This window comes from Eptatretus burgeri, chromosome 10, assembly GCF_056783735.1.
Source record: "Eptatretus burgeri isolate ZD-2024b chromosome 10, Ebu_testis_v1, whole genome shotgun sequence".
Lineage (NCBI taxonomy): Eukaryota > Metazoa > Chordata > Myxini > Myxiniformes > Myxinidae > Eptatretus > Eptatretus burgeri.
The window spans coordinates 20,982,253-21,003,639 of NC_140970.1; the positions used below are offsets into that span (position 1 = coordinate 20,982,253).

The 21,387-nt window shown below is 44.3% G+C and overlaps 1 protein-coding gene and 1 long non-coding RNA gene across 12 annotated transcripts in view; one reads left to right on the plus strand and one right to left on the minus strand.

Moving 5' to 3' along the window:
• LOC147018051 (uncharacterized) overlaps positions 1-15,699 on the plus strand; it is a 93,218-nt gene extending 77,519 nt beyond the window's left edge. For all 11 annotated transcript variants that reach the window (XM_085897318.1, XM_085897316.1, XM_085897317.1 and 8 more), the window contains one exon: positions 9,741-15,699. In XM_085897318.1, coding sequence (XP_085753444.1) covers positions 9,741-13,145 — 3,405 coding nt within the window. In that variant the 3' untranslated portion in view covers positions 13,146-15,699. The remainder of the gene's footprint in view (positions 1-9,740) is intronic.
• The window catches only part of LOC147018052 (uncharacterized), a 73,895-nt gene that overhangs the window by 44,317 nt on the left and 8,191 nt on the right, over positions 1-21,387 (minus strand). The window contains exon 2 of the long non-coding RNA XR_015062235.1: positions 17,019-17,113. This is a non-coding gene — a long non-coding RNA (uncharacterized LOC147018052). The remainder of the gene's footprint in view (positions 1-17,018; positions 17,114-21,387) is intronic.

Below are 21,387 nucleotides of genomic sequence, written 5' to 3' on the forward strand. Positions count from 1 at the left end.
AGTGAAATTTGATGTTATTAGTCGAATGGATACTGGTGAACATGCAGTTGATGTTGCCGGGTTATTAAGTTTTCCGACGATGACAGTGCGTGCCATTTACAAAAATGCCTATGTTCATTGCAAGTTGTGGCTGGTTCAACCGTTTCCGGAATCAGTACCAAAGGTAAGAAAAATTAAAACTCTAAAATATGTTCCATTTTTTTTTTGAATACAGTGTGACTGATAATTTTTTGATTTTTTTTTTTTTATTTTCATTTACAATGTCAAGGCTCTTCTAAGAGCGAACACACAGAACGTATAACAAGGGCAGCAGGAGACAGAGGGAATGGAGAGGAAAGCACACAACATTGGGGAAATAGACACATGAGGAGATCTGTGGAAGGGAGAGGGATGGTGTGGGGTAAACAAGATGAGCACTACAGGGACTTTCAGGAAGGAAATCAGGGAATATGAAGGAGGTGGGTTTGGGGTGGATTAACGGGGATATAAAATATCATGGTTTTGGATGGGGGGAGATAAGAGATGGTGGTGAACAGCTATTTTGAAGACCTAGAGGGAAGAATGGGGTTGAAGAGAGTGTGGGAGTTTGTTCCAAAGCTGGAATAAAAGAGGAATGAAAGTGAGCAGTGATTCTTGATCTTGGTAGTTTAACCAGGAGGGGTGGTTGGCAGACCTTCACCGCCCTACGGAAATATGGGCGAGACAGAGCTGGGGTGGGAGGCTGGAGAGGAAACGGTAGAAAACAGAAAGACCACCGATCTGCCTGTGGTGTGTGTGTGTGTGTGTGTGTGTGTGTGTGTGTGTGTGTGTGTGTGTGTGTGTGTGTGTGTGTGTGTGTGTGTGTGTGTGTGTGTGTGTGTGTGTGTGTGTGTGTGTGTGTGTGTGTGTGTGTTTGTGTGTGTGTGTGTGTGTGACACACACACAGAGAGACAGACCCAAAGATTCAGCCTCACCGTGGGAGATACCGATAATCTTAAATGTCTTGGTTTCCACAGCGTGAAGCCGAGAAATGTGAGAGGCGGGATCACAAGCCCATAGGGGAGAGCAGTACTCCATCATGCTGTGGACGAAAGCTTTGTACATGGTCAGGGGCTCAATTGTGCTCAGTCAGGGAAGGACTTTGGACAACAGAGGACGCCAAATTGGCGACTGGTTTTGGAGGCCAGCTTGGAGATGTGGCTTTCCCAGGAAAGATCATTGCCGATAGTGAGGCCCAAACGTTTGAATGAAAGGACTTCTTAAAGAGGATTGTTGAAAAAGTATTTTGGGGGGGGGGGGGTTCCAGACGGTCCTTTGGGAGAGACATAGTGAGAGTGTGGGATTTGTTAGGATTGAAAGACATGTTCCATGTGTTCGACCAGCTTGTGATTTTCTCCAGATCTGTAGAGAGTGAAAAGGCTGCTGCTTGCTGATCTAAGGTTTGATAGATGGTGCAGCAGAGGGTAGAATCAGCAGCAAAGAGATAAAGAGGATTTTTCAGAGACTCTGAGAGATCATTGATGAAAACGAGAAAAAGAACAGGGCCAAGAACTCTGCTTTGAGGAATTCCAGCCTGGACAGGAAGAGGGATGAGAGGATTCCCTTAAGGGCCACACGACTGTGACACGAGAGGAAGTCTGCGAGCCATGAGTGGAGATTTGCCTTGGATACCATAAGAAGAGTTTGGAGAGCAGGGTGGGGTGCCAGACCGTACCAAAAGCACGCAATATGTCTCAGGAGATGGCTCTCATCTCATGTCTGGCATTGAGGACCTCCATCCATTGTTGGGAAAGCAGCAGCAGCAAGTCCCAGGTAGAGTGACCTGATCTGAATCCAAATTGATGATCGGAAATCAGGCCATTGGAGAAGACGAAGGATTTAATGGCGGAAGCGATGATGGATTTCATAACCTTGCTGATGATTGGGAGAAGGCTGATTGGTCTGTGGTGCAAGAATCTCTTTTTGCACCTTTTTATGCAGAGCGGTAATGCAAGCTTATTTCTAAGCAGAGGGCAGATGACCTTGAGCAAATCAGAGGGTGAATAGAACATAGAGAGGATAAGCAAGAGCAGCAGAGCAGGTTTCTAAGACACATGGGCTGATACCGTCTGGACCGGTTACATAATCAGAGTCGAGGTTTGACAGTAAGCTCTCCACCTTGTCAGTAGAAAAGGACGCAGAGTCCAGGAACAGCTGGGTGCGACTGGGTAAGGTGGGTACAGAAAGGGATGGGTTTGGGACACAAGATTTAGAAGCAAACATGGAGTTTAGCATTCAGCCTTTTCACTTGCAGTGTTAGCTGTGCAGCCATTTGAGGGATGGGAGGAGATGGAGGGGGAACATACACCCGAATCAGACTAACTAGATGCTTCCAGGATTTGTAAGAGGGAGACAGGTTTGAGAGTTCAGACTTGAAATTAGAAAGATGTTGTTTTCTTGGCTCTCCTCTGGGTAGACACACACTTGTTCCGAGCGTTGTGGAAGGAAATGAGATTGCCTTCAGTTGGATTTGCCTTCTATGAGGTGAAGGCAAGTTGTTTCAGGAAAACTGCCTCGCCACAAGCTTCAGTGTGCATGGGCGGGAGGAAGGGTAGGACAACTGAAGATGAGATGGGATAAATCTCTGAAATTTATTTATTTTGTTTGTATGTGTAAATATTTTAATATAACAGTCCAACAAAAAACAAAACGAGAATATCATAGGTAAAAAAGCGAAATATAATCGGTGAAGTGGCGACGTGAGGAACGCATCCCCTTTTCTTCCATTAATTCTTATGAACATTTTATTCGTACAACAAAATTTAAATGTTCATTTCAATAAAATAGACATTATCAAAGCTTTTCAACTTGCATTCCTCAGGACAAAACAACAAGCAGATGAAGAAGAAGCACTAAGCTCCCGTTTATAAAGTTACAATGTAATGTCTTCAATGTTGATTTGTTGAGAAAAAGAAAGAATAAGATCACTTGATTGGTGGAACTATAGAGCATCATGAATTATGAGTAGGCAGAAATGAATCATCAAGAATTATGATTAGGCTGAGAAGAATCGCAAAAGTACCAGCGGAAACGTAATACCAATTAGCTGAGGGCTAGTTTGGGGGGAGGGGGGTGGTTTTCATGATGACTCAATGTTGGCTATGGTAGAGTTGTCACACAGTCAAGCCATCACAGTCAGAATAGATATGAAGTTCTGACAAATTCTTTCTGTCGACAAAGAATGGGATTGTTTGATCTGATGAATGTGGCTTCCATTGCACGATAATGAATAGATCAGCATGTGTTATCCACGTACTGATCTATTACTGGTACGTGGATCATATATTTACTGTCTTTGAGTCAACCTTAGCATGTAAAGTCTTCTTGGCAAACCTGAACTCTCTCCATCCGTCCCCAGAGTTCAACTCAGAGTGGAACGATCCGGCGTACTTCCCTTCTTGGACGTCTTGGTCAAGAAATCGGCCGACGCTTATAAAACCACAGTCTACCACAAGTCTCCTTTTACCGGACAGTATACTAGATGGGACTCTTACAGTTCCTCCAGATGTAAGATTGGATTGATTGGTATATTGGTCAATTGAGCAAGAAAGATCTCCATAGATAAACTCCATGCTGAAATTGAGACCATGAAGACTATTCTTCTTGATAATGGGCATCCTGAACATATCATCAATATATATATATATATATATATATATATATATATATATATATATATATATATATATATATATATATATATATATATATATATATATATATATATATATATATATATATATATATATATACTAGCAAAGTACCCGTCTTTGACGGGTAATTCATTTATAAATGAAAGCATATGTCGGTTACTCACAGTTTCTGTGGAGTCAATTTTGTTATGAACGGGTCTCTTCGGTCATCTACTGCAGCACATTTTTAAAAACAACGTTCCTCATTTTCTTGTCTGGGGCATGAACGTGCAGCTTTGATCTTGATACAACTCTTGATGCCGCAACATACAACATTCCATGTGAGAAAACAGGTGAACGCAGATGTAGTCCGATTATGCTGAACGTCTGTCCCTGTGCTTTGTTTATTGTCATGGCAAGCAAGGTCGTAAGGGAAATTGTAATCTACGGAACTGGAATGGCAGGTCACTGTCGGATGGTATAAGTGGTATCCTTGGAATTAATGCATGTTTTCCTGCTGCCGGTCCATTAATCAGGATTACTTTAATCACATTTGGGCTCATTCGGTAGACTGTACAGCGGGTGCCATTCATGATATTTGGTGGATCCAATGAACGTAGAACAATAACTGGGCAGCCCACTTTCAGCTTAAGTTTGTGTGGTGGTATCCCTGATATTTCAATGGAATTCAGAAATTCAATGGGAAAATGCACCACTTCCTCTGGAGTGAGTGTGTTGTTGATTGCATTATATATCTTGACTTCTCCTGGGAAGCGGTCAATGACGGCAGAGTTGACAGCATCCACTGTTTCATTTAGAGGTGCGAGTATCGCTCGTTCTAACAACCAGTTGTCGTTTGGAGTACGTCCTGTTAATCTGACATAGATTTCCTCGATTAATTTGGATGAAGTTTCCTGCTGGTGGATCCCTTCTGGTAAAGTGATGGTGTTCGGTTTATTTTCAACAGGGTAGTTACCGTCTCCAATGTTCATGAGGAGGTCGGCGTAATTAGCAGCGGTGGGGTCGTTTGTAAGCACTGCTCGTATGTTGTCGTGCAGTCGGTACGTTGTAACGTTGCGCCATAACGGTGATCGCTTCAGCATCGCATCGACTATGTTTGCACGTGTTCCTTGCTTCACAATGGGTATTATTTGGCGGAAGTCTCCACAGAACATTTCCAGGATGCCACCAAATGGTTTTGAATTTCCACAAATATCCTGTAGGGTTCCTATCGATCGCTTCATACATGGCCCTGTGTGTCATCGGAGCCTTGTCCACAATAATTGCTTTGGCTTTGTTCATCACTCGAGCGATTGCTGTCCCTTTTTTCATAGAGCAGGTTGGTGTATCTTGTTTGTGAGCATTCAGGGGTACTTTGAAGGCAGAATGTAGAATACATCCCCCTGTTAGTAAAGTTGCGGCTCTACCACTCGATGCTGTAGCAATAGCGATATGGCCATTCGATCTGATCTTTGTGAGAATTAAATTCAAGAGGAACGTTTTACCTGTCCCTCCAGGAGCATCAACAAAGGTGATACCGCAGCGCTGTGTGTTTACTTTGTCGAGAAATAGAGCATATATTTCTCTCTGATTTGCCGTCAGCTGATGCTCGTGGTTGTTGATGTACTGGTTTTGTTCACATACTCGAAATTAGCGTACCGAACGTACTCCTGTGCGTGGTTTGCGGCCGTTGTTCAGTCAATGATAGGACGGTTGTAGTTATCCAGAGTTTGACCTCCTTGTGCGATGATGTGGTTTTCTATTTCCATCAAGCAAAGATTATACATTTCCCCTGCGTGGTTATCGTCAACATGAACGTTGTGGCGATGGAAAGAATCCTCTACTAACACAGCTTTATGATAATTCTAGAGTGCGAGTGGGTTACTTGGTTCACAAAAAATCAACAGGACAATGAATAATTTCCGAAGACTTTGCCGGCTCTGTCCAATAGTTGTCTCTCGCAAGGCATTATGTAGGTGGTTGATATCCTCTGCAAGTCTCTTCGCCAGACATTCCTCTCGAAAAGTTGGTTGGATTACACCTTCATATCTCCTGCTATCTTCGAAAGATGTCGGACCATGTTCCTGGTGAAGCAGCATGCGTAAAAAAATAGCACTCTGATTGTTTGGGATTGACCGTGTAAACTCTACCGATAGCAGGGCTTCTGAATACACCAGGGAATTGTGGTTCGGGAGTTCCCCTCTTGCGTCGATTCCACTTTTTGTTGCAAGAATCCCACGTGTAATACTCTGGAACTTTGAGATGAGTGAGTTTTCGCGAACTCTTCCGTATGGCAAATAGTGAAGAATTCTGTCAGAGTTGTCTTTGGTGCTCTGGCGTGGGCATCAGCATTGCTATTGTCAAAATACACTCGCTGGCCATTCTCCAGGTGGATAGCCAGCTGCATCACTGGTGGATAGTGTTCATGCATCAGAAAGCCCAAGATTCGGTGAGCAGCTTCCATGGCACCCACGAACCTGGCTTCTTGATATTGTTGTATTTCATCATTATTTTGTCCACCTTCAATAGTGAAGATCACTTGGTCACCTTCCCTTGTTTATATACTTCAGCATATATTTCACACTTTTGACTGAAGTACAAATTTCAACGTTCGTGTGGCACTTCATTTGTTTTAAAAGCCAAGGGTTGTGAGGTACAACCCACCGATTGTCTATAACGTGCTCGATGCGCTGTCCATTTGGAATCTTGGTGATTGCAATTACATTCCCTCCGTCCTCTGGGGTACGCCTGCGGTACTTGGGATAGCTATCTTGCCCTTGTTCCGTCGCTTCCATAAAATCCTTCGGGATCATTTTTGAGCAGGATCCGTCCCTCATACATGGACTGTTTCCGTTGAAAGAGTCGCATGGTCCATGGATCATGTTGCATTTCACCAGTTCATGCAGTTGAAATTCCGAATCCGGACATGGTATTTCCGCAGATATGACTTGATCAATATCGTCGGGTCTGATTTTGCTTCCTGGGGACAGCCAGAGTAGTATGTGCACATGAGGGAGCCTCTTTTCTGGAATTTGATAGAATACAGCCATGCCAGCAAGTCACCTACAGCTCCATTCTTCAACAGATCAATCAGTTTCTTCAATTTCAAATGAAAAACACGACAGACGATATCTGGCCGGTCTGATGCTGTTTGTTTCGGTAGAAGATTTTCTGTAATTTCTGACCATTTCGGATTAGTAGTAGAGGTTATGAACAGATCTGGTCTGCCATACTTCCGCATGTATGCGATGGCATCTTGGGTGCGCTCGTGCATATAGCACGGACTGCCCATGAATGTAGATGGTAACACGATCCTTTGCCCCACGTTCCGCGGATCACAGTCGTTATTAAATATAGCGTCTCTGAAGTTTTGGTAGCTGTCCGCTCTTAGAGCTTTCTGTTCCCGTCTGAGAAAATGTAATCGTTCTGTTTCTATCTTACAGTACATGTCACCTAAAAATTGCTGGAACAGTCTGCGGCACAGTAACAAATGATTAGTCTGTCGACACATGATATGGTATGCGTAAAACTGAATTTGCGTTATTTTCGTGCAGCGGCTGACTGAAAATATACGCTCCATCCGTCTGTGACATCAGGAAACAGGATTGGGTACTGCAGAGTGTTGTACGCACGGTGTAATTCTGATATATGCTGTAATGCTCCATCACGCTGGTGTAACACAATATCTCTGGTCGCAGTTGGTTCGTTCGGCATTAGTATGCCTACTTCATCACCGGATGGTGCGTTGTAACGGCGAGGATGTTGTGTGGCCGGCTGCTTGTTTTCGTGGATGGACAACTCTAAGATCTTCTCTTCCGTCTTGGTTCATGCTTTCAACAGCCGTTTTCAGGTTTCTGACATATTTGTTGTTCTCATGCAATAACTCTGTGAGCTTCGTTACGATGTGTGGTTTCCTACCAGTACCAATGGCCACACGTGCTTCATGTTCAGCTCGTCTGCTGTGAATGAAATAAATTTGCAGAAACTGTCGAGGCGTATTGTCTTGCGGATGGAGACTTCCAATTTTGTGACACACTTGACCTTGGACAGTAAAATTGGGATCCCATCCATGAATCTGTCGTCTAGTGCAGCCAAAGCTCATCATTTGAAATGCGCTATTTTATAGACTATGTTCTGAAGGAAATGGTCAGAATCATTATTTGTTCCGTTGAGCAGTGACAGCAGATATTTAGGTGGCGTTGGGAATAAATCCAATTGGATTTTTCCACTTGCACAGCAAAATCCTGGTGGCTTGCCAACGAATTTTTTTGCCTCACAGTAGTTACATGCTATTTCCATTTCTCCAATATCTGTTTCAAGGAAGAACACATTTTCATTGTTCATGTAGGCTCGTGGGACCACTGGCAACTGCAGCTGTTGGCTTGCGTTCCTTTGTGCACGGACTTCTGGTTATCGCTGGGAAATTCTTCTTCGTTTCGGTGTTCTCGTCATGTTACCACCTGGAAACATATAAATTGTCATTAGTAATGTGCGTTTCAATCAACGGATTTTAGTTATTGGAATATATAGCCCCCAATTCTATATATTGGAATATATAGAATATATTGGAATATATTGGAATATATATATATATATATATATATATATATATATATATATATATATATATATATATATATATATATATATAGAATATATATTGGAATATATGTATGTATATATGTATGTATGTATGTATGTATGTATGTATGTATATATATGTATATATATATATATATATATATATGTATATATATATATATATATATATATATATATATATATATATATATATATATATATATATATATATATATATATATATATATATATATATATACAAAATACACACACACACACACACACACACACACACAAACAAATTCCTGGACCCACCAAAGAATCCTCTAATCTGACCTGGTAAATGTTTGGTAGACCTACGTCTACCTTGGAAAGGCAAAGTGTCTCAACAGATGAAAACCAGATCAAACAGACGGTGTCCCATTCTTACTATGCTGATCAACCATGAGTGACTTTCACTACCCGCTGGTTGCTTCCGTCAGTCCAAAAAGATGTTCTGCCCTCCTCTCATACAAGTAAGAATATTTCAGTGCAAGTGTGATGCTTGATATGTGGACCGCACATCTTTGAGATTGAAGGATCGCATTGAACAACATGTCCCTTTGGGGATCAGATGGGGTCAGTCAACCGAACAGACAACCAGCTCGGGCTTGTAAGAATGTACATAGTCTGACAACTATTCCCTGTACCTCTACAATTGGTTACCATTTACTGAATAATCCTCAGTGTGCAGAGCAATATCATGTCGGCTGGTTTAAAATCCTGCCTGGAGGACGCAGTTTCACTCACCTTCGTGCAAAGGAGACCACATTCATCAGGACAACCAACCTTATTCGATGTGGACAGAAATAATTTGTCTGAATTTTCTATCTATTCTGACTGTGATGGCTTAACTGTGTGACAACTCCACCACAGTCAACATTGAGTCATCATGAACATCATCATGAACCCCCCCCACCCCCAAACTTGCCCTCAGCTAATTAGCATTATGTTTCCGCTGGTACTTTTGCGATTCATCTCCACCTAATCATTATTTATGATGGTTCACTTCCGCTTACTCATTATTCATGATGGTTTCTAGTTCCACCAATCAGGTAATCCTATGCTTTCTTTCTCTCAACTAATCAACATTGAGGACATTACATTGCAACTTTATAAACGAGATTTTGGTGCTTCTTCTTCATCTGCTTGTGGTTTTACCCTGAGGAGTGCAAGTTGAAAAGCTTTGATAATGTCTATTTTATTGAAATGCATAATTCTTATGAGAAAAATTGCCTCAGTTTACATAGTTTGATATTCACCGCACCTTTCAGGAATGCATCCCCGACGTAAACCGGGATCTAACAGTAGTTTATTGCCTGTAAGAATTATGAAGATGAAGGAAAATAGCAACAAAAATTAACTGCACATTCACAACTGTTATTCTTTTGTACTGCAAGTCAACCAAACATGTTGTGGTTTCCCCTTGCAAATGCTGAACAAATGAATAACATTCTTGCATGTCCACAGTTGGTGAACAACACTGAGGCATCTACCCAGTCATGGCGAGATCGTCCCAAGAAGCCCAGAAAGCAGTTCCGGTGCAATCTTTGCAAAGGCACATTTACATCAAAAATTGGCCTCAGATTGCATGTGGCCAAGATGCACACTGAGCAGACAGCAGATACCACTGGTGGACCACTGGCAACGGATTCCTCATCATCTCGACGAAAGAAATGTCATTATTGTGACCGTAAGTTTTTCAGCAGCAACGAATGGCTGGCACATTTGCGGAGTGGTCATCAAAGGAAAAATAACGAGACTGAACCTCATCAAACCATGCTGCCTCTTGGAGATCCAACCTCATTTATCTCTGCATTTGAAACGGCACCCATAACGGCAAATGTCTCCACAACCCCAGAAACTGCTGTTTCAACCAATACTTCTTGTCTTTCTGTCAACAATTATTGCTCTTCAATGTCTAAACCTTATTCAAGATTTAAAACTATACAATCTCAATCTACCTTTGTTTTAAGTGGTACCAAGCAGGGGCAGGCTGGGATTATGAGCATTAATGATGATCAGAAACCTGAGTGCAATGAAAGTCCACACCCCGCCAAAGAACTCCCAACATCCTTCGCCAAGCGGAAATCCACTGCAATCTCTTCTCCAGCCAGACGCAAACCTTGCCCTGTTTGTGCCAAATTATTTTTGGATGCCCGTGGTGTTTCATGCCACATGCGTACCCTGCATAAGGAGGCATATGCTCAAAGGATGCTGAAAGGCACTGTCGCCACAGCAACAACAGCATCAGCAAATGACGGTTCACCACCTGTAGGTGGTAGCATTTCACAGCCTGTGGGGAATATTGTTTCACCACCTGATTGTACTGGTTCATGGCCCTCACAAGATGTCATTGCATTATCTCCTGGTGCCAACATTGCAGCATATGTAGATGTCATAACTGTACCCGACATGTCCTCACTTGGCACACCAGACACGTCCTCAATTGACGCGCCCGATGCGTCTTCGTTTGGCGAGCCCTCGTTCGCCTCGCGAGACATGCCCGCGTTTGCCGAATCCTCGATTGCCACTCTCAGCAAGCCCTCGTTCACCGTACCTGACGCGCCTTCGTTCACCACACCCTCGTTGGCCGTGCCCTACGAGCCATCGTTGGCCGCGCCCTTGGAGCCATCGTTGGCCGCGCCCTTCGAGCCATCGTTGGCCGCGCCCTTCGAGCCATCGTTGGCCGCGCCCTTCGAGCCATCGTTGGCCGCGCCCTTCGAGCCATCGTTGGCCGCGCCCTTCGAGCCATCGTTGGCCGCGCCCTTTGAGCCATCGTTGGCCGCGCCCTTCGAGCCATCGTTGGCCGTGCCCTTCGAGCCATCGTTGCCTGCGCCCTACGAGCCCTCGTTGGTCACGCCCTACGAGCCCTCGTTGGCCGCGCCCTACGAGCCCTCGGCTGAGCCCTCGTTGGCCACACCCGACGAGCCCTCGTTGGCCGCGCCCGACGAGCCCTCGTTGGCCGCGCCCGACGAGCCCTCGTTGGCCGCGCCCGACGAGCCCTCGTTGGCCGCGCCCGACGAGCCCTCGTTGGCCGCGCCCGACGAGCCCTCGTTGGCCGCGCCCGACGAGCCCTCGTTGGCCGCGCCCGACGAGCCCTCGTTGGCCGCGCCCGACGAGCCCTCGTTGGCCGCGTCCTACGAGCCTTCATTCGACAATCCCTCCTTCGCGGTGCCCAGCCACTCGTTCGCCTTGCCTGACCGCTCGTTTGCCATGCCCGATCTCTCCTTCGCCTTGCAAGACTCGTCCTTCGCCTTGCCCGACCCATCGTTCACCGCGACCAACATACCCTCATTCCCCATGTCCTCATTCGACGCGCCCTCCGTGTCTTCATTCACTGCCTCATCATTGACTTCCTCGTTCGCCACGGCCAACTTGTCCACATTCTCAGCACCGGTCTACGCCTCGTTCGATGCACCGGCCACCTGCAGTTTTGGTACGCCCACACCCTTCTCCACCTCGTTCGCCGAACCGACCTCGTTCGGTCCACCTGCCCTCTCCCCCCCATTGTTTGGTTTGACCTCCCCCTCCTCCACCTCATTCAGTACACCCGTCCCCTCCTCAGCCTCATTAGGAGCGCCTGCCTCCTCCTTTGCCACATTCGGTTCACCCGCCTCCTCCTCCGCCTTGTTTGGTGCACCTTCCCCCACCTCTACCTCATTCGCTGCTCCCATTTCTGCCTCCGCCTCATTCGCTGCTCCCATTTCTGCCTCCGCCTCGTTCGCTGCAACAATCTCTGCCTCCGCCTCGTTCGCTGCTCCCATCTCTGCCTCCTCCTCATTCGCTGCTCCCATCTCTGCCTCCTCCTCGTTCGCTGCTCCCGCCTCCGCCTCGTTCGCTGCTCCCGCCTCCGCCTCCTTCACTGCTCCCGCCTCCTCCTCTTTCACTGCTCCCACCTCCGCCTCGTTTGCTGCTCCCACTTCCGCCTCGTTCGCTTCTCCCGCCTCTGCCTCGTTCGCTTCTCCCGCCTCCGCCTCGTTCGCTGCTCCCGCCTCCGCCTCGTTCGCTGCTCCCGCCTCCGCCTCCTTCGCTGCTCCCGCCTCCACCTCCTTCGCTGCTCCCGCCTCCGCCTCCTTCGCTGCTCCCGCCTCCTCCTTGTTCGCTGCTCCCACCTCCGCCTCGTTCGCTGCTCCCGCCTCCGCCTCGTTCGCTGCTCCCGCCTCCACCTCATTCGCTTCGCAGGTCTCTGACCCCCCCTTCTTCACTGCACCTGCCAGCACCGCATTTCTCCCGCCAGGAGGGACCATAATCACAGCAACTGTGTCATCCACAAACATTGGCCTTTCTCCATCAAAACATGAAAATCCTGAGTCATTACCAGGGATGGCTGTTTTACCAAAACGTCTTACTCACAATGATGCATGCCCTGTATGTGGTAAGACATTTCGGCAGTGGAGCAATACTTTGCGCCATCTCTACAAAATCCACGGCACTTTAAATACAGTTGCATCAGCCACAACACAGTCTTCATCATTCCCAGCCACAGAAAAGACTCTTTCCACAAAACGATCTTCTAAGTCTGTCATGTCAAAGCCAGGCCATGCTCGAGCCTTGCCAGGTGCGTTTCACCTTGCATGTGACTGGTCGCGCCTTTGTTGTTCATTATGCGCTCGTCGCTTTGGTGCTGCTGACCAATTAGAAAGGCATGTGCGTACACACTTTGCACGTGATGGCCGATCGGTCCGCCTTTTTCGTTGTCCACTCTGCGATTTTGAGGCACTGGGACGACGGAGTGGTGCATCACATCTTGCTACTTCCCATACACCTCTGCCCCAGGATCGAGCTCGCCTCCTTGCTTCGATGCTTGACCGTGAGGTATTGAGGCCTGCTGAAAAACTTTTACTCAGCTCCACACCTAAAGACCCTAAATAATTGGCCTTTTTGAGTCATTTAGACATTGTATCGGTTGCAAGGGAGTTTCTTATTTTCACGTTTCAACTTTATAAATTGCATTGTTTTTATTTATTTTTTTTCCGGGTGTAGGCGAGTGGGTTTTTCTGTTTTTTTCATAACCCCTTACATAAAACGTGATGCTTTTATTGTTGATAGATTTGTGTGTGAATGTCTGCGAGTTCGTAAACTTCATTCACAGTTGTCAGTTTGGATCTGCAGATAAATTCCTGTAGTTGCAGTGGTGTGTAATAATTCGGTGTTTACCTTATGACTGCCTTAATTTTTTTTCAGCATATTGCATAAAACGTTTGGAGCTATTTTCAACTTCAATACCTGCCCCTTATTTTGTGCCTTACCCCCTTTATTCTTGCTCCACTTGTTTATCCCCCTGCACTGCCCTTTTCCATGGAGCAAGACCATGCCAAATTTTAGGCATCCTTAATGTAACTCCTATGTTCTTACAACAGACATCTGTTCGGTATGTTGAAACTGAGGCCAACATAAACACAGGTTAAGCCACTGCTTTTCTGCTTTGAGCCATTGCTTTTGACATGAATTGGTTGGCAGCTGAGAAATGCAATTATATTGTGGTGACAATCGAGGGTTGATTGCCATGGTTTCATCCGTATAGTTTGCTGCAATGCATATTGTATCCAATACAAGTGTTTTTCATTTGCATTGTGTACAGCTGAAAGCAGCTTATTTAATTGATGTATGTGCAATTTTTGAAATGCAGTGTGGTTTTTTTTTTTTAACACTTTTGGGGTAAAACTTATTTAGAGGCAGTTTGGAGATCTTCCCCAACTCCTGCCCCCCACCCCTCCTTTTTCTTTCCAAAAACAAGGTCTGATGCTTCAAGGTTTAACAATGTGTACAAGTGAGTGCCTTTAGGAGTTCTTCCCATCAGATGATTCTTCTCTCGAGCAGTCTGGCAAGGTGTTTGTGCACGTGCATGTGCAGGCATCGTTCAACATTTACTTTTATGTGGTTTGCACACCACCTTCCTGAATCCTTGTTTGCTCCAAACTTACACTCTTGTTAGTTTTTCTTGCTCGTGAAAGGCACGTGGGCACATAACAGTGACATCTGTGTGCCTTATACCCCAGCCGTGGGTCAAAGGCAAACTTCTCACAGAATCATCTCTGTACACACTGCTCAGATCTGAGATGAAAAGGAAGTTGCTATCAACTTGAAATGTTTTATTTTGTGTGATGAAATTTCCGTTTTTTTATTTTATTATTATTATTATTATTATTATTATTATTAATGTCAAGGTTGGTTGAAAGCATTATTTAAGCATTGCATTAACAAGTAACAAAATAAACACTTCCATTTTTAAAGATAAATAGAAAAAAAAACTCGCATTGATTAATATTGATTTATTCCACCTCGTTCGTACCCTCGGTGTCCTAATTCGCTGCCTCATCAGCGAATTTTAAGTTGCTCCTTGCAACCACACCCTTCTCCAATTTTTACCTCTTACATGAGCTCACCACTTTAATTGAGCATTCATTTTGTTGCCTGCCCCATTTGTGATGTGTGGCGCAGCTGAATGCAAGCACAAGTGGGCCAATGGATTCCAATTGGATTATTAATAATAACAGAAGCCCATACTCTTGAGAGAGCTTCTGGATGATGATGATAAATTGCAACATTTGTAGTTGAGAACCAATCATGGACAGATCGCTACTCTGTCACGATATTAGACTGAACGTTGCAGGAATTTGTAGTTTGTTCACGGTGCCGGCGATAACTCACTTTTTGTGAATGCACTAGGGGATACTTAATGTCCATCAATGGCCACTGCTGGCAGATGGGTCCTTCCAATGGATGTCGTGCACATGGATGCATCAACCCTTCTGTGAAACACTGGGATGACCGTTTATTGCTCGGTTGAGATTCCAACCCTGGCTAGACAACTTAAAAGGGTGTGCGCACACCTCTGAGCTATCCTTCCAGCCACCCAATTAGATGAGAATTTATACAATCTCAAATTTTATACAATTCCTTAACCCTCAAATTTCTCAAATGGTGGTTATTTCTTGCAAGTGGAATAATTTGTCATCTGGTTGAAGCCTAATTGTGCAAGCAGCTTTTGAAATGAATACAAGATTGTATTCCTCCATTTCTTTTTCAAAAATCAAGTGTCAATGTGCAAATTGGGTTGCACAAAAGACCATTTGTCTGGATATTTTGAGGGGTCATAAGAAAATGGTAAATATGACGTTGCATCCCACATAACTCGTGTTGACTTGCAATGGCATTTACTTTGTAATATCCACATTTTACACAGGTTTCTCAAGTCTTGTCATTCACATTGCTGGCAGGACAAGAACAAAACCAAAACTTTCATATTCCAAGTTTATCAATAAATGTTTCAATGTATTTCTTTCCTCCCCCAAATTCCTGTTTCATGGAAATGTTGAAAGCATGTATTATTATTGATTCTCTGCTTTCATGTAGTGTATATTTTATATTTTGGTGGCTTTCAGCTTGACATTCTTGATAATCTCGAATTACAAGTTATATCTCATATGTGTCTGGTTTTCATCATTTCATTTCATTTCCATGCTTTGGATTCTTGCTGTAAGAGTGATGTTTTGCACTACAAGAGGTGGTCAGTAAGTCCAGGGCAGTAGAAAAGTAAGGTGCAAATGTTCATTTGAAGGGTTTCAAAATCGTTTTGTAAGAGCAGAATGTAGGAAAATTCTGCAAAATGTTTTGTTTATTCCATGTCAAAAATTGACTCTAAATTAATGTTTGGCTAATGGAAGAGCTGAAATGTTCTTGTTATCAGTCATGTCTGGTTGACCACATTGCAAAACTTGCTTTTTCAGCTCACCTGGACTTTATTCAGGTGAGCTTATGCGATCGGGCAGTGTCCGTAGGTAGGTGAGTGAGTGAGTGTCATTCAGTCTGCAAAACACTTTTTTTCATGATTGCTTGAATCAAACACACAATTTTGATAAAACTTGGCCACAAGCTTCATATATAATACCCAACGAGGGTGTATCGACCGCATCAAAATCTGCGCTCATTAAGGGGATCTAAGGGGGTTTTATGACCACCCCTCACCCTAAAATAGGCATTTGCTCTCTTCTCCAAAACTATACACGATTTTGATGAAACTTGACCATAACCTTCATCACCCATCATGTACCAAGGTTTGTTAATGGAATTAAAAAATTCAGGGTCTCAGTGTGTCTTGGGGGGGGGGGGGGGTTGAGCGACTTGCTTCTGATCCAGGTGAGCTTCAGCACAGGTGGTCCGATTTTTTTTCATCTCACCAAGTTAAAAAAAAAAAAAACATTTATTTATTTTCTCGACCAGATTTTCATTGCTTTCCAAGGATTTCTCATCCAAAAGAGCCATTTTTATTCTTCGATTTTATGCCGGAAAAGACCCGGTACAGTTGCTCGAAAAAGTGGTCAACCTTGTACCAATGCACAATGGTGAATCATTGACATTTGCAAGGACTGCCACAAGCCCTGCAGATGTGAAACTAGAAATAATTTTAAGCAATGAATGGAAGAACATCGGGGAAAACAACAAGGAAGGGTGACACAGCCAACAACAGCACATCATTGTGTATTGCAGTGACAAGGACTCTCATCTTGGAGACACACAAACTTACACACACACACTACTCTGATGACATTCAAATGTAATTTGGCCTGGATAAGTGTGCTAAGTGCAAATTCGTATAAGATAAACCAACAAACAGACAACATAAAAATCGAATGAAATAAAGCAACACAGGAACTAGACAATGAAGTATCATACAAATACCTTGGAGTAGAAGGGGACACCAAATATGTCAAACAAATGCGCAAAACAATTACCAAAGAATACCTGCATAGATTGAGGATGATTCTGAAGACATGCCTCTCCCCAAGAAGCAAAATCAAGGCCATAAACCAACTTGCAATCCTGGTAGTGTAAAACAGCTGTGGAATAATAAACTGGATATCAAAACAAGAAAACTCCTCCCAAACCACAAAATGTTCTCCAAAATCCATGCGTCCCAAGAATGTACTTGCTGAGATGAAGTCAGCGTCCTGATGTAGCTCAACCAACATGCACAAAGTGACAATTGTGGGATTGGCTGAATACCTGAGAAGTTCAACAGACTACTGAACCCAATTTGCATGCAAACACGAAGACAGCAAACCAGAAAAGGTACCCCTAACCCACCTTGCAAAAAATTTCCAAAGACAGTGCGAATGGAAGATGTCACACATGAAACCGAAACGGCGACAAATACAGCCTCAACCATTGCAAAAAAAGACATCATAGATATATTAAACTAAATATCAACAGATGAACAACTGAGAGAATGATAAAAGAGCGGAGATTTTTTGTTTTTAAAGTTGGACAGATTGGTCATAGACAAAGAAGGCCTTATAGGAATGGCTAAAAAGCGGTCAGCTCAATTGGGATGGAGAACGAATCATAATAAATGCCCGAGACCAAGGACACTATAACAATGGCTTTAAGAAAATGGCAGGACTGAGTCAATTGGACAGGTGTAGGTTCTACAATGTAGAAATGAAGCACGAGTCACCAACCGAGAAGTAAAAAAAAAAAAACTCATGTCAGAACAGCTGTAGAAACAAAGGCACAACAAAGTATGTCAAGTAATCCACTGACTGGTACCTCTGCAAAAATTTCAATATCTCAGTTTCAGAACCCTCATGGAAACATGAACCAAAAGCAATCGTTGAAAACAAGGAAGTAACACTCGCATACGACCTGATGATCCCATCGAGCGTGAACATAAAAGACAAAGCATTGCGACCGGATATAATTGTGTTATGTGGAGTGGGGGGGGGGGGGGGAATTGATCGCTAGATTGTGGTAAGAAAAGTATGGACTGTGTGATGGTGTTGTATACATTCCTCTTGTAATAGCTATTTGTATGGAAGTCAATCGAATTGTAAAATTTGCACTGAGGAGACAGTGCAGAGTAAGTTTGTTGCGTACAACTTGCTGTTTTCAAGCGAGGCCGGGTGATGACTTGTACAAAGATACAACTGGAAAGTGCATTGGGCTTTATGAGACAGCACGGACTGTTTGGCCGGCACACTGCAGGTCATGGTGGCGAGATCAGCTGTGAGTTATTGTAAAGGGGATAGACTTTTTATTGGGGATGGCCCAGAAGATGGCACGCCCAGAGCCGTGGACAGCCAATGATGGGGACCTGCTTTGCATGAAGGCGGTCCCAAAGTTGTTGATGGCCATGACAGCACGGAGCCCGTCAGTTGGATTTGAAAACGCAGTGTGAGAGTAGGAGCAGGGGCGGTCTTAACCACGGGCAACCTGCCAATTTCAGGGAATTACTAAATAATGTCTAAACATGCGTAAAATTGTTCCAAATTTACTCTGATGACAAAAATTTCACAAGCAGTTGACTCATCGTTCCAAAAATGGACTGATACACGTAACTCTTCGATAGTTCCACAATAGTTGAGAAGTCATGTATACATACATAAAGTGAAAAAGACTTCAGAATGTGGACTGATGCACAATTCCACAATAGTTTTACAATAATTGATGAGTCATGTGTCCAAGAATGCTTGGTACTTTGTTAAAATAAATCCAATATATCGAAGGTTAAAATTTAAGTCCATTATTGCAACATTCATTGGGAGGATTCAGTGCTTTTTCATCTGTGTGCGGAGGGGGAGGGTCATCATTGAATTTTGCCTGGGGACCCAGAATCACTAGGAGCACCCCAAAGTAGACCATTGCAGAGGTGACATCCCTCTCCCCATCACCATCTTCCAGCCTTGTGCATCCCTAAACTGCACGGCCCATACTGGGGCATAACCCAGTAACATAACCAGCTCATGCCTTCCTCAAGCCCTCGCTCGTTTCCCATTGTTGTGCGAGTCCTGATATTTATATTTGGCGTTATCGTGGGTTATTTCTTTTCATTGTACAGAAGTGTGTGTGCCTTCCGACTTGTTTGTCTATTGAGCGTGTTTTTTTTTGTTTTTTGGGGGTTTTTTTTGTACACATTGTCGAGGCTCGTATGAGAGCGAACACACAATGCATAGCAAGGGGGGCATGAGACAAGAGGGGTGGGAGAGGGAAGGACAAAACATTGGAGAACAGAGACATTATGACATCTGTGGAAGGGAGAGGGATGGGGCGGGGAACACGGGGTACACAAGATGGACATTACAGAGACTTTCAGGAAGGAAAGCAGGGAATTTTAAGGGTTGGGTTTGCGGTGGATTAACGGGGGTAGAAAAGATCAAGGTTTTGGATGGGGGAGATAAAAGAGGTGGAGGTGAACTGCTGTTTTGAAGGCCTGGAGGAAAGAATGGGATTGACGAGAGTGTGGGAGTTTATTCCAAAGGTGGGGAAAAAAGAAGAACTAGAACGGGCACTCAGTAGAGCGCATACCTTCGCCAACGCTACATCCCCCCCCCAGAAACCGTTTTGATTGTGAGGGTATTTAATCCCATACCACATCTGCCATCTCATATGTGTTATGATGGCTTAAAAACATTAAATTTCCTGCTGTTTGACACTGATTCACGTACATTGTACAATTTATGTATGAACTCCCTGACCTTTTTGGGTGTCGGTGTCAAGTCAATCTGATGACAACTGGTCACATTATAAGAAATTGTTTTCTGGCATTTTAGGGGCATTGAGCACACACGAGTTTGTTTTTCTAAATAAGTTATTTATTGTGAACAAACAAACATTCATTGTACAATTAAAACAGTTAATTGTTTTGTATTATTTGAGAACACCTGAGAAACTAACAATGCACGATTCATACAAAAATTAATCCTGCAAAAGTACAATGCCCAAACTGGTAACCAAAGGGACATATTAGCCTGAAAAGGACGTATAAGAGTTCGTCTGAACTAACTACGTACATCATTTGACAAAACACGAAACGAAACATGGAAGAATAAAGTCACTCAAATATTACACATCACAGGAGAGGGAATTGAATTCTAAACATTTTGAATCGACTTACATGCAAATTGTATAAGAATTGACCGTGTTATGATAATAAAGGTCGTTGACCCCCCTGACCTTTGCCCCAAACCGCTAACAAAGGTAATGACGTCATTGTATCATATCGTATATCACAAGATTGGGCATTGAATTCACAACATTTTGGCATTGGTTGCATGCAAATTGGATAAAAATCGACCACACTATGGCAAAATGACGATTTTGACCTTTTCATGACCTCGACCTTGACCTTTGTACTCTTAATTTTGTAATTGGTATTAGAGTAACACCGGTCAACGAGCGTATTATGAGATTAAGGATTCGTCACTCCTTAGGTGTCATTTCCCTGGTCTCTATTTATGCTCCGACTGAGGCGAGTGATCTTACCGTGAAGGACACATTCTACGCCACACTCGAGTCTGTGGTTGATCAGTGCCCCAGACGAGATACACTTCTAGTCTTGGGGGATTTCAATGCATCGACTGGAACTGATAGGGATGGTTATGAGGTGTGTGTTGGTCCCCATGGGTCAGGAACTATGAACCAGAATAGCACTAAGTTCCTTGACTTTGCAAGAAGTCATGGACTTAGGGTGGCTGGTTCATGGTTTCAGCGCCCGCAAGCTCATCGCTGGACTTGGTATTCCAACGCTGGCGGTGTGGCAAAGGAGATTGACCATGTCCTCATTGACGGTCGTTGGAGGATGATCCAGAACTGCAGGGTCTACCGGAGTGCTCAGTTCCTCAATACTGACCACAGGCTTGTTGTAGCAACTCTAAAGCTGCACCTTAAATCCTGGAGAATGGTACCATCCCAGCCTAGGCTGGATGTTGCCAAGCTCAGGGATGAGAGAGTAGCTGAGGAGTTTGCGAACAGGCTGAGTGGACACTTGGGGGTCTGGGTGCTTTGGGGGTCCTGAAGAGTTGTGGAGCACCTTCAAGACCACCGTCCTTGATGTTGCCGGTGGATGCCTTGGAGTTCACCGCAGGGCAAAGAAGAATTTTGTCTCTCAAGGGACACTGGATACCATTGACCAGAGTCGCAGGGCCAGGCTGAATGGCAGAGCTGAGCTGTTCAGGGAGCTGAGGCGTAAAACTGTACGTGCACTGAGGGTGGACAAGGAGGCCTATGTGCGAGGAATCTGTGAGGGGTAGAGCATCACCTGTGGACAGGTGATTCTCGTCCCGCTTACAGGGGAATTCGTGCATTACGTTCATCCAAGCCCATCCCTCGGAGCACT